Source organism: Cryptotermes secundus, unplaced genomic scaffold, assembly GCF_002891405.2.
Source record: "Cryptotermes secundus unplaced genomic scaffold, Csec_1.0 scaffold960, whole genome shotgun sequence".
NCBI classification, from domain to species: Eukaryota; Metazoa; Arthropoda; class Insecta; order Blattodea; family Kalotermitidae; genus Cryptotermes; species Cryptotermes secundus.
This window is the reverse complement of record NW_019727111.1, coordinates 836,208-850,396: the sequence shown is the minus strand read 5'-3', so window position 1 is coordinate 850,396 and position 14,189 is coordinate 836,208. Positions and strand designations below refer to the sequence as shown.

Sequence of the window (14,189 nt, the reverse complement as noted above, 5' to 3'; positions counted from 1 at the left end):
AAGACATTTTGCCGCTTTACACCCGGTACCTGTTGGATAGGAGGTTGGGTGGACCACAGAGCCGGCCTGGACGACTTGGAGAAAAGAAAATTTTTGACCCTACCGGGACTCAAATTTCGACCCCTTGGTCATCCAGCCTGTATCCAGTCGCTCTACCGACTACGCTATCCCAGCTCGGATACTTTATATATAAAATATATACAAGACCTCTGTCAGCAGAGGCCGAGAATAGCAAATCATGCCCTCTCTTAAGTAGCTGACGCTACAACGCCGGCCTAGTCGCTTGAACGGTCGTATGCTTCACTGCCGCCAAGTTAAAGCCTCTTATATTTTCTGTATCGGGCTTGAGGAAGTTGTGTAAGAATTTCCCACGTTATTATAGAAGACGAAAGGTCATTATCGTATAAGAAGCCCCCACTGGACACTAACCTGAACCGCTTCAATTCAATTGATCCCCCTCCGTTTTGATCCATCTCGTACCCTTCGGAGTGAGGTGGTGCTTACAAATCCGCCTAACCCCGAAGAAGAAGTACCACTATTTGTTGGCTGTCCGTGACTGCTTATTCAATGTACGTACAGCTGCTATCCATATCTTAAGAAAAGAATTTGTAATATTTGAGCCCAGGTAATGGGTTAAGCTTGATGTGAAGTAAAGCTCCTAATTTGTGTCCCAGTGCTGATCGGGCTACCTGGGTGAATTTTGTTAGTTTCTTCAAAGGGGTTACGGTTCTATCCTTTCTAGGGATCATTCATCACAGCCTTTCCGACAGTTTGACGCTGCGTGACCCATACAGTTGAAATAATGTCGTTACATAAGCCTAAGACTGAAAATAGAAGCAGGACATTCTTCCGAAAATTTAGTATGCCTCTACCAAACCGCACAGCGTCACATAACAAAAGACAGTAAATTAAAGCAGTCCTTTACGAACAGATGGAATGTTTTTTTAGTCTTAGTGGAGTGAGACTGAATCCACTTGGTACTGCAGCCACTACTGGCCTATTGTACCAGCCACAGATGATAACTGTTGGTGATTGCGGAGCAATTGGTAGAATGAAGAATGGCATGGAAAACAGAAGTACTCGGAGAAAACCCGCCCCAGTGCCACTTTGTCCACCACAAATCCCACATGACCTGACCCGGGCTCGAACCCGGGCCTCCGCAGTGGGAAGCCAGCGAATAACCGCTTGAGCTATGGCGCGGCCAACAGACTCTCTTACTCTGCATGTCGTTGCCAATAGTATACATCTAATTTGCATTCGCAATAATGTACCGGTTTAGAATTCGTAGTATTGTACCCAATTTGCATTCGCGGAATGTAGAATTCGCAATAATGTACCGAATTAGCATTCTCAGTACTGTACCCCATTTTCAATCGCGGAATGTAGTATTCGCAATAATGTACCATATTTGCATTCGCGGGATGTAGTATTCGCAATAATGTACCATATTTACATTCGCGGAATGTAGTATTCGCAATAATGTACCCAATTTGCATTCGCGGAATATAGTACTCGCAATTATGTACCCGATTTGCCTTCGCGGAATGTAGTATTCGAAATAATGTACCCAATTTGCATTCGCCGAATGTAGTATTCGCAATTATGTACCCGATTGTCATTCGCGGAATGTTGTATTCGCAATAATGCACCCGATTTGCATTCCCGGTTGTAGTATTCGCAATTATGTACCCGATTTGAATTCGCAGAATGTAGTATTCGCAATTATGTACCCGATTGTCCTTCGCGGAATGTAGTATTCGCAATAATGTACCCAATTTGCATTCGCGGAATGTAGTATTCGCAATAATGTACCCAATTTGCATTCGCGGAATGTAGTATTCGCAATTATGTACCCGATTTGAATTCGCAGAATGTAGTATTCGCAATAATGCACCCGATTTTCATTCGCGGTTGTAGTATTCGCAATACGTAATACCTTCCCAGTTGTCATTCGGCGCTGGTTCGATACAAAGGAGAAAGAATCATACGTAACTTCACGATACATTTCTGATAAGACAAACGTGTCAGTCTCCGAGTGACATCTGTAACTGAAAAGTACAAGGGAGCGTTGGAGGAAGTGGAGGAGGGAGCTTAACGTTCCTCGTGCAAGCATGTAGGTATTCACGTGGCCAGTGAGAAGAAAAGGGGCTCAAGTAACAGCCTGAGTCCATGGCTTTCTGTCAGACATACCGCACATACATCCATACATGCAACGGGCTACGGGCTAGACGTCTCTGGTTCGATTCCAGGTAGTGCAAGATTTTCTCTTCTCCACAACGTCGAGACAGGTTCTGGGGCCCACACAATCTCTTACCCAATACATACCTAGCGGTGGCTTTTCCTGGGGCTGTGAAGTTAAGCACTCATTTGAATCTGAGCCGAGGTGAGGATCAATGGAGCTATACCTCCGCTGAATGGCACAGTGCTTAACTAAATAGCACAGAGAAAATTTTACCTCACCAAATCTGATGAGTATGTTACCTTTGTTGTTGTTGTTGTTGTTGTTGTTGTTGTTATTATTATTGTTATTATTATTGTTGTTATTATTGTTGTTATTATTATTATTATTATTATTATTATTGCTGTACATCCCTTTGTTGAGCCTTGGCCGCCTTTTCAGTTTCTTGATCCTATACACAGTCGGTAGGATTCCTTGGATGGGGGATCGACCCGTCGCAAGGCCGCTACCTACACGTAGAACATCACAAACACAGAATAAACGCACACAAACATCCATTCCTCAAGTGGGATTCAAACTCATGTTCCTAGCGTTCGAGCGAACGAAGATAGTTCATGCCATAGACAGCGCGGCAACTGTGATCGGCAATTCCAGGGTTACTGCATTTATAAACTGAATGAAATATTATATCTTGCTTATGTTGCTGCTTGACCGCCACTGTGTTCTAGTGGTCAGAGTTCCTGGCTACGGGTGCAGAGGTCGCGGGTTCGATTCCGGGCTCTACCAGATTTTCTGAGAAGTAGTGGGTTTGGAACGGAGTCCACTCACCTCGTGAGGATAATTGAGTAGCGCTTTCAAGGAAATAGCGGCTTCGGTCTAGAAAACCGAGATTAACGGCCGTGGGAATCCGTTGCGCTGAGCACGCAACACCCTCTGTCCGCAAAAGTTGGCACTAACTTCGCCGACAAGCGGCGGTCTCTCGGTCTGTATAGCTCGCTTGCGGACTCAAGTCACGGAGTTTTTTTGTTTTATGTTGCTGCTTATTTACCTTGGTTAGAAACCTTATAGTGGTGCTCCAAAAACAGCTGTTCTATGAAACTCAGCTACCGTTTGATGTAAGCCCGCCAAAATGTAAACCGTTTCCACTACAGCTTACAGGTACACTAATATAATATTCCATTGAAAAACCAGCGAAACTTCTCTTCGTCTGTCATAACATTGCCCACGGGTATACAGTCATAGCATTCTTGAGCTGAGCTTCTCATAACTTGTGGCTTGAAACAAAGAGTTATTCAGAATTAAATGCCATATGCATCCCATCAAGTGGCGCCTCTATTGGTTTTCCTACGGACTCGTTGCATCTGGCTCGAATCGGACGTTACATTACTTTTCTTATAGTATGTATATGGGTAAACTGATGCCGGAAGCAGCGTCATCGGTAGCGACTTGAAGCACAGAGCAAATGATGCTCGAGATGGTTCAAGTCCGTATAGCAACAGGCGTGACCAGAGTGGTTTGAACGGCTGTTGTACTGCGATGTGGAAAGCAAATGGAAAAACTACCACATTATCACTTTTCCTGGATAGTCTCTTTCCAAAAACAGAAGATCACTTTAAGTGGAGGAACTGTTTTGGAAGAGACTGTGGACCCGTCGTCTGACAGATTACTGATGAATGAATGAATGAATGTATATGGGTTGTGAGAGAACGTCGAATTTATTCAACGGGCGTTCCATTTATTTGCGTGGTAATGCGAGGCTGACTCCATTGTTATTTATACTCTTGTCGGCAGCATTTTAACAGCCCCAGGTGGTATATGAGAGACTAGTGAAGTGATACTTGACAGCGGAAAACTGAATTTCTGGAAGAGACACCTGCCCAATTGCCACTTTCCATTAAAATCCCACATTGACTGCCCTTGGATTGAATTCGGTCCTCTTGCTGTGAGATATCCGTGACAAATCGCCTGTCGCCTGAGCTATAAGCACGACGTATGGCAGAATCCCGTGATGATAAAGTCGAAGCTCCGTGAAATGTAATGAATTATTGGCCTGACCCCCCCCCCAGGTCAATGACACGATATTGCCGATACGGTACCGCACCCCGTTTATCTCCTTCAGTGTTTATTTAACATGTTATGAAGAGTGTTCACACGTGGAAATCTTGGAGACTGTACCGATCGGGTACAAAAGGGCGACCTGAAAAAAAGTACACACTTTCTATTTATTTTGGGGACCGGACAGCTCGGGTTTGATTCTGGCAGATCCAGGAATTTGTTTTATTCGCTACCGTGTACAGGCTGACTCTAGGGTTCACGCATCTAAAAGGTACCAGGTAATTCTTCTAGTAGAATCCTTAAAATGAAACAAGAAATTAAGCATAATATTTTACATGAATGAATATCTATACGTATTTCTGGGTTTGCTTGGCCCTTGCAATCAACCCAGAATTTTCTTTGATTTCATGTAGATAATTAGCTCCTGATTTACACGAAGTTTCTCACGAAAGTATTGCGGCTCATAGACCCGTTGCTAAGCAGCGACTCTGTAAACAACTGCCGTTAATAGGTAACCCCCGCAGCATGCACGCGACAATAGAACAACGTGGTGATGCAACCCTTTTCTGAACAATGGTTCGGTAAGCACGTTCCAGCGGAAACAACACTCACACAACAAGAGAAGAACGGCGTTCTCAATGTGGTCCTCGCCGATGAGTTATGTTGAAGACGATTAAGTTGACCAGTTAAAATCGCATGTGGAAGCGGGTTCGAATACTTCCACTGTATCCCTGTGAGTCGTAGGGAGGTGACGAAATGGGAACCCAGTGTCTGGGGGTATAATTGAGCCATCCTGTTCCTGGAGGATATAAATACAGGGACCTGACCCTCCAGGTTGGGGGATTCTCAAAACTGGGACAGTAAAATGTGGTCATGAGGTCCGCGGGACTAGGACCTGAGAATGACTGCAGCAGTTGTAAACAACAGATCCATCCTCTCGTCAGAGACGATGTTACATAAGGACTATAACCGCAAATGTTCAGTTGAAAAATATAATTACTGGTCGTGAGTCTCAAGGGGTTGTCGCTAAGACGAACTGATTGGCTGCAAACCGCCAGTCGTGGCGTAACTCTAACTCTGACTTTGACCAGTTCAGTTGTCAGTTGAAAGTCAGTCTTTGAAGAGGAGATTAGGAGGTTAGTGTGAAATGGCCGCTAGCCTGGGACCCAGTTAGCTGAGGGTTTGCAGTCCAGTGGAGCTCTGCAAGGAAAGCTGAGAAGAGATGACGCTATATTTCAGTTGACAGTTGACAAAGAGATCAGTTGTGGGATATCCCCCGGACAGTACGTGAGTGCGGGAAGCAGAACAATCTCCACTGTTAGAAGCCATTGCTGGAGAACGGTTGTTGAAGACACAGCAGGCTGGAAGAATGCTTACGGGCTGTTGTGGTGATGTGAATTGTGGATATCAGCAGTGGCGTTATGACTACTTGTAGTTCCAAGTGGTGTGTATAAGTGGTCAATAAATCCATTCACCAATCAATACCTCGTCTATAGTCACACCCCCCACTAAGTGACAGTATCTACAGCGTAAATCGAGAAATGATTGTGGGTATATTTTAGAGCGTACTTTGTTTTTTAACTTTCGGCTTCCTGATCGAATCACTTCCCAAGGGCCCTATGCGCTGACTGGTTTAGATCGTACATGGCAGGCGAGTATCAGGACCACAAAATGGGAAAGTGTGTCCATAATGAAAACCGCACGCGGATATCCATGTTGTAGCCGGCATCGAACCCGCGATCACTGCGTCCACACGTCCGTTTTCACTGTTAAGTGAACAAGCCTAGCACAACTATATAGCATCTTATGTCTTCGCTAATAAGCTATCTACTTCTTTATCGACAACACTCAACTCCATAGTTCAACCAGCTTCATTAAATGAATGTAAAATTAATCTTCTTTAATAGGCATATTTGCATAAAACACGCCTGAAATTAAATCCTGAGGGAAATTCTAAATGTAAGGGATCACGGGAAAGAGCCAAAGAACTTCCGTGTCTTGAACGGGATTCAACATCGTGTCTCCGTCATGATCCCACACCAAAACCAGTGCAAACAATAGTCTTTAATTCATGGTGTGGCCCCGCGTCAGCTGTGAGCGGTTGTCTAGTGGCGACACGATGTGGCAACGGCAAGAATGAATGGGTCGCAAGTAGTCTTATTTATTTAGTCATCTAAAGAAATTATACATATGTACAGCCAGATTTGGCGCCATAAAGCTGTAGAGTGTGCCTCTCTGACATATTTGCGAGTTTCGATTGAACTCAAGAGTAGCAGCCATTACTCCCTTAAGCATCAGTAAGAATTCATCTTCGTAACGGAGAGCATTGTGTTTTCTGTGATGTATGAAATTAATTTTTATATATTATTAAATAACTTCGGGCTTCATAGGATTGGACTATGAGAGTAGGTGTGAACTCTGTGGTGAAAAGAAGATATGTTATCCTACCGGGAGTCGAACCCCAGTCCTTCCGTCTAGTTATGCCGACAGTGCTCCCCATGAAACAAGGGTGAGGGTAGGGGCAACATATTCGCCTATAGTAAACACAGACATGCGTAATCACGAGCATCACGAGGCTATGTGGCTAGGGAGAGCGAAGGGGGGACCTTGTCTTGTAGTAAAACTAGCGCATGGCTGGGATTCAAGCAGTGGTCGCCGCCGGAGTTGGATCGGAGAGTGTGTCAAGTCGCAGCGAGAGAGAGGGAGAGAGACAACTCGGCTCTCCTTGTGCACGGCGTTCGTCACTTGTTTCGGTTGTAGCAGTGGTGGTGGTGGTGGTGGTAGTAGTAGTTGTAGTGAAATCTATATAAAGTTTGCAGTGGTTCCACGTGCAGCATTAGTTTTCGCCCGGGTACCGCCGAGTGGAGTTTATCGTGTAGTTTCCATTTGTTAGGAGTTTCAGTTAAAACTGATTATACGTGTTATTCGTATTGTTGTAAGTGAACACTGTTTGTTACAACAGTATTGTGCTATTGTGAGAATCACTGCTTCGTCACCCAACAAGGTGTTTTTGTTTGTAAACTTGTCTGGAATATTTGTTACTGTTGAATTGATCGACGTTGCCGCTTGTTGTCAGAATGGTTAAATAGGGCTAGTATGTTCAGAAGTGTCAGACATTAATAATGCGGCGTTCTTCAGAGACACAGTTAGAGAATACTTTTGTTTTGTATTTTTTAATCACGTTTAAGTATTCATTTGGTTTCTCAGCCGTGTGTAAATGGTTCATTTTCCTATAACATAAATATTTTAAGCATTAGAGAATCGAAAGGACAAAGATTGATATTAACAATATTATTATTGTTTGTTTAACCGGAAAGACATTGTGATGCCAGGAAAAAAAGGGTCAAGATAAGGTTATATCTTAAACTTTATGTTGTATAATCTTAATTGAATGAGAAACGAGTGACAGATGATAAAATCGCGCACCGCAGTTGCGTTAAGCTTCAATTTCAAGTAGAACTGAAATGTTTAGTGTATGTAAGGTTTGTTTTACGCGTTTCTAAGTGAAAGTGAGGAAGTGAAACAAGATGGCTCAGATCATTTTCCTGCTGATTCAATTGTTGTTGCTGTTTTGCTGTGTTACCACAGCACGCAGACAGGCGCCACTGATCTCGGATGAGACTGTCAAGCGACCAGGCAGAGTTGCAGGTAACTAGATCTGTATATATATGTAAGACCCACGCCCACATATGGACAACTCGGTCAAATGGGTCCCACAAATGCGCTTGGGTGTCGAACATAAGGTGTTCGTCTCATTCTGAGTGTAGGACATTGAAGGTTGCCTTTCAGTCAGTAGCAGTCCTGAGATCCTGGGTCGAACCTCATCCTACAGACCGGCTATTTTGACGATGTTTTCCGTGGTTTCCATAAATCCTTCCAGATAAATGCTGGAGTTTACGGGTGACATAATAAGTTCCCTTAACACTTTAAAGCCGATTGGTCATTATGTGTACAATTCGCTTTAACATACCAAAATTGTGCATTCTGCCTTCTCTGTGTATTTGTGTGTTCCGTATGGTTCTCACAAGAAACAGCGACTGTTTCTTTAAACAGCATTAACCGGTTGGGTTTTGTAGCGGAGACAATGTGTTTCCTGTGAGGTACGGACTGAATTTATAACTATTGTGTAGAAGATATTCAGTCCTTAAAGGATTAAGCAAATATTGTACTTATTTTGATCTGATAAGTTGAAGGGATATGGACCAGTAGAGGGTATTTGTGAAAGTTGAAAGGATAGGGACCAGTAGAAGGTAACTCTGAACGTCCGGGTTACACGAAATGTTGGGAAATTCATGAGTATCTCAGTGGCTGCCAGTTTCTAAAGAAGGACTCAGGTCCGTGGAGGGAATATCACCTAGGAGACACAGGTGCAAATGGAAGTTTAATATTAAAACGGACCTTAAAACAAAGATTTGTGGAGTGGATTATCCTGGCTTAGGATAATGTACTGAACAACACTTCGGACGTTGTATACCAACAAAGGACGGCCTTTTTCTTGGGGTTTTACACACCCATCATGTCGCGAATCGCTATTCTGTCCCCCCCCCCAAAAAAAACATATTAAGACAAGAAATTTCGCGTTTAATGCAATTCACTTGTATACTTTCCACGTGATGTGACTAGAGACGAGGTTCTCGATTGATGACTGGATTTACTGGACACTTACACTCGTAACTACGACAGTCTCACTGTGTTATAAACTCCAAAAATCACTATAACTACAGCACACAGAAAGTCCTTTCATTCTTCATTAACCGTTGCTTGGTAGCAGCTTTCAACGGTGGATGTTCCCCTTCCTCTGGATTCCCGAATTGTCACCAGCCTCAGTCACCAACTTCTCACTTCTCACAACTAGTTCTCAGCTGACCCAAATACAGTCATTGCTAAGTAACGTGTACACAGCTGTTCCCTAGCAACGGCTAGAGCCTGTTTACACAACTGTTACTTGACAGTGGGTCTACACGTCAAGGTATTAACAATGTGTGTAATTGATTACGGTCATTGGGTTTTAAAGCCGCGCAATCCAGAGGAAATCCAACGTTTCGGAGAAACACGCCTTCCAGATTTAGGGTAGAATTAAGACTCTAAAGAAACGAACAGGAACAGGAACAGGAACAGGCAGAAGGCTTCACAACTTTATGCCGCACAAGACCTCAGAGTATCTGGTTATCTATTTTTGTGAAGCTAACAGTTTCTCAGCCACACAAGAATTTGCCAGTATTCTGTGGCACACAGAGATTCGTTACCGTGTTCAGACGAGTGGTAATATATGTTTGCTTTATTTCTGTACTTCAATAAATTGTTGAAGGATAACCTTACCGGTTACTGTCGGTTATAATTGTCATCTTATATACCACTGGCCATAATTACGTTAACTTGGAAACGAAATCGATTGTTGCACGGTACATCAGTGTTTGTTGATGGATAACCGATGAACATTGATTTCATTCTAAAGGGTTCTGACAGTGGTGGATAACACACAAAATTACTGGGGGTTTGGACTCTTCCCATCATCCGGAATTCTAGGAAATAGAAAATACGACGTTTCGGAAAATGGATCTGTTTCCGTCTTCAGGTGAGGAAGGAAGACACCTACTCGGTTGGGCCCCTTAGAAGAGCTAATCTCAGTTCCAGAATTCCGGGCGATGGAAAAAGAAACCAGTAATTCTGGATTAATTGTTGTATCGCCGGTTTCGAGAAAATTGGCGCAATTTCTTTTGGGGCTCTGGTTGGAGTACCGTTATTTTTCTGAAGATAGGTCTATGCGGTTTTGATTACGGACACTGTCTGCATACATGAGTGAAATTTAACGAAACCTGAGATAACCGTTTTCGAGAAATATCGCCATTTTGTGCCTTTGGACTCTTCTTGATGTCCCTTATATTCTAACCTTAATATTCAATTTCACCGAGCACCAATTTGCTATGATGGATAGACTATTGAACGTTGAATATAAATCAGTTCTCGCCATCCCTTCAGTCGCTAATGTATACCCGTGGCTGTTTCCCTTGGGGGTAAAGCGGCAGGGGCGTTATACTCTCATCAAGAATCGTAGAGCCATACATCCACTCCCACATACGTCTTCATGGCGTAGTGCATAATTAATTATGGACAGTGACAAATTTATCTGTTTATGTGTGAAAGTGAAATGTGAATATTTGTTACGGCCTGTAATTAATTTGTCTGCCCCACTTGTTCCATGGCGAACGTGCAACTTTTCACACTTTGTGACGTAGCAGAGCGAGGTTATTGCCCAGCTTAGACAAGTATGCTACCGGTAATAATAATATTATTGATTGCAGTAATAATGTTTGTGCACCTCGCCAAATATTAGAATGGTCGGTTAAACATTTAGAGACTGAACAGGGGATTAAATTGCTCGTGGCCCTCGCCAGAACAGTTCTTCATGATTTCGGTCCCCGCTACCAGATTTTTGTACGTTAACCGGTTGGTCTTTGTAGCGGAGACGTGATGTGTTTCCTGTGACGTACGAACTGAATATATATAATTAAGAAGAAATTCAGAGGAAAAGCAAAGGAACGTAAGATATTTATATCGCCGTGCAGTCTGTTGAAATTCAACCGGCATTTCATAGCTCTTCATGCTGGTTTCTTCATAACCATCGCTGTCAGAACCTTAGATCATGCACGAGATGCCTTAAGTCTTGATATTCGGAGATTCGAACCGTACACCTCCCGTACAGAAGTCAGCTCGCTCGACCGCAAGTCAGTAGCACAGCATCCGTTGAAATGGGCATTGTTTGGGCTGTTTCGAGCCTTGCTGTGTGTCGAAATTGAACTGTCATCGCAGGATTGTCAAATATTTGAACATTTAACCACACTCATGTAACTTGAACCTCATGTTTGTCTTAACAGGTGTTCAGCTCGATTTGAAAAATAGTGCCCTCACGCCTCTAATGTTTACACGTTTGTCTGGGACCCGAGTTATTTTGTTTGAACTGTGATTTCATTTTATGTTTCCTCCCACTGCTATAGCTCAGTCACTGTAGTGACTAGGTTACGGGCTCCGGGACCCACCCAGCCTTGAACTAAACATGTGTCGGGACACTGTTCCTGGGGGCAAGGCACGTAGTGGGCGGTAGTGTCGATCGTTTGCCTTTATACCACAGAGAAACGTACCATAAACTGCTGCTCGAGGTACCTAGTTTGAATCTCGGCCTAAGCAATACAATTATTATTCCAGCTTCATGGAATGTAGGACATCTGCATGAAGCTTCATGCTGGTTTCTTCGATCCTGAAGCTGGAGACGATATGTTCCTCCGAAACATTAGTTATCGAACATCGGACTCGACAGTTTCATGTCTCAGAAGTGGTTAATCTTCACAGTTACCGCAGTCAGAACCTCAGATATAACGGATTGCTGGTAATTTACCGCAGACCCTCAGAATAGTTATCGTGACTGCTTTTTACACATTACTGCCACTCCATGTTATGTAAACGGTGACGTCACTAAAACCCATTAGATAAGCTAACAAGTTACGGGAAAAAGTGCTGTCTTTTGGGATCTGACACCCTGCAGTCTGGTAATTTATCGACGTTTCGAAAACACGTACTGCCTCATTCTGTGTCGAAGGTTACCAAGAAAACTATTAAGCAAGCCTTTGGATTCGTATGGCTCGAGATAGGGAACAGTGTGATAGGCGGGAATTGTTTTACCTAGCTGAGCGACTGTTAGCTTCTGAACGACTGTGGTTTCACATGCAAAAGTCTGTCATGACATCTGGTCTACAAATCCAAACTCGAACTCTGGAACTTCTCAGATATGAAGCAGGATTAGGTCGGGCTATCAGTTTGGAGACCAGTGATTTGTAATGTACCGTGAAATAGGCCACGATATCTTAATTCCATATGATTTCATGTTCGCAATTCAACAAGCATCCTACCGTTCGAAACCCTCTTCGTCGTGAAGTGTCGTGGGGCTCTCAAGGCAGTGAAAATCATAGCGCATAGTCTGCTAGGCAGGTTCTGACGTTTCGGAGGAACATACATGCAGTACTTCGATACCGGATTACACGTACACTTTCTCTTTTGTGTGTTACTTTACGCCGCCGTCGGTAGCTGGACTCAAAAGGTAAAGTTGGCCATGTGCATAATTAATTATGGAGTATATCATGAAGGCGTGTGGGGGAGGATGTATAGATCCGCATATTCATAACTTCAGCATTAGTTGGAGTTGAGTAGTTACCTTCACACCCCGGCTGCTTAACCCCAGGGGAAAGGGCCCCCGATATCTATTGGATAGGAGGTTGGGTGGACCCCAGAGCCGGTCTCGACGACATGGAGAAGAGAAAATTCTTGACCCCACGGGGACTCGAACTCTGACAACTCGGCCTTCCAGCCCACAGCCAGTCGCTATACCTACTGCGCTATCCCGGCTCCTAACAGGGTACTAGTATATTTCGAAAGGTAGGATGATGGATGAATGATTAATTTTGAAGGATCTGGAAGGAAGCGGTCGTGACTTAATTGAGGAACTGTTCCGGCTCTTTCTTGGAGGAATCCAGGAAAGAAACGAAACCCTTTAGCCAGGATATCCGAGGTTTGAATTCAAAACCTCCCGAATATGAACCTAGATGGTTAACGACTACATTATCCGAGCGGTTGAACGGTATCATGACCCCCAGGAGCACAATATGGAGATGCGTGGGGCACACCCGCCCAATTTCACTTGTTTGCGTTGCTCGTACTGACACATTATCATGGCAGATACCGCCGACAGTTACGAACCAAAGATAGTGACGCAAAACCGAACTCTGGCCTTCAGGTTGCCGGTTCAACACTCGACCTTGTCTAGTATGTACCGCTAAGTCCTTATCTCCTGTGTGGAAAGCGCTATCGGAAAGACGTGCTTGTGTGAACCGAGCTGGCATTTACGTAGGTTTGTTACGCTCATGTGTCGAACTAGGACGTCTTGGGATAGTAGAGCGCTCAGACAAATTTGAAGCAAGAAAGTTCGTGTAAATAACATTTAAAAATGCGCCTTGGAACTGGGGGCATGCGGCACCGTAGGTGTTATGCTACAAGCCGGAACGTCGCGGGTTCGATTCCTGATGAGGTCATTGGATTTTTCAACTGACCTAATCCTTCCAGCCGCATTATGGCCCTGGGGTCGACTCAGCTTATAACAGAAATGAGTGCCAAGAATCTTCCTGGGGCGTAAAGAGCGGTTGGCCCGTAAGGCTGACCTCAGCACCGTCTGTGAGCCGATTATCTAGAAAACGTGAGAGCCTCGACGTTTCACAACCCTATGGTCCTCCGCGGCCTTTCCAACCGCAACCTGAGGACGCGCCGTGCCATGGTTACAAGGGATCCATTGAGTGTCCTGCCACAAAACAAACTCCATGGTTTTAGTTTGCAAGCGAACTATACCTATCGAGCGACCGCCGCTTGTCGACGAAGTATCCTGCCACACGTTAGATAATATGTATTGGACTATACTGCGTCATATCTCAGACGGTAGCGAGTATGTTTTCGGTGTGTGCTGTATTCGTGCAGGTAAGCGCGTCCGTGTGTGAGTTACTGAATCCATTGCACCCGCCCACAGTGAGTGGGTTTGCATATTGCCCGAAGGTGCACACAGCACCCCTCGTCAGACCTTACCACTTCACTCGAGTGGAACATGCTTTGAACTGTCCTTCTCATTGGCTGTATCATAATACAGGAAGCATCTCCTCTTCTGTTATTGTTCGGAGCTCCGGTAAATGGACCTCAAAAGAAACTGCATTATTGATCTAAAGCAGTTTGGGCTGATGGGGCCGCGCATAACATATGTAGGGAGGATTCTCATATACTGCCTAATCCAATACTTTTTTTCGTGCATAATCCATTTAGACCAGTGCTGTCCAACGTTCTTATGTACTCGGGCACAATTCACTGATGCCTACGGAGGTGCGGGCGCCGCCGCACACTACTACTACTAGTACTACTACTACTA

The 14,189-nt window shown here is 44.2% G+C and overlaps 1 protein-coding gene across 2 annotated transcripts in view; it reads left to right on the top strand.

Annotated features, from left to right (window-relative positions):
* The window catches only part of LOC111864519 (dorsal-ventral patterning protein Sog), a 270,870-nt gene that overhangs the window by 102,477 nt on the left and 154,204 nt on the right, over nucleotides 1–14,189 (top strand). The window contains exon 1 of one of the 2 annotated variants that reach the window (XM_023851817.2): nucleotides 6,897–7,882. The exons of the other annotated variant lie outside the window; for it this stretch is intronic. Within the exon in view, the coding sequence (XP_023707585.1) occupies nucleotides 7,762–7,882 (121 nt within the window). The 5' untranslated portion in view covers nucleotides 6,897–7,761. Of the gene's footprint in view, nucleotides 1–6,896; nucleotides 7,883–14,189 lie in introns of those variants that run through there. 2 annotated transcript variants of the gene reach the window in all.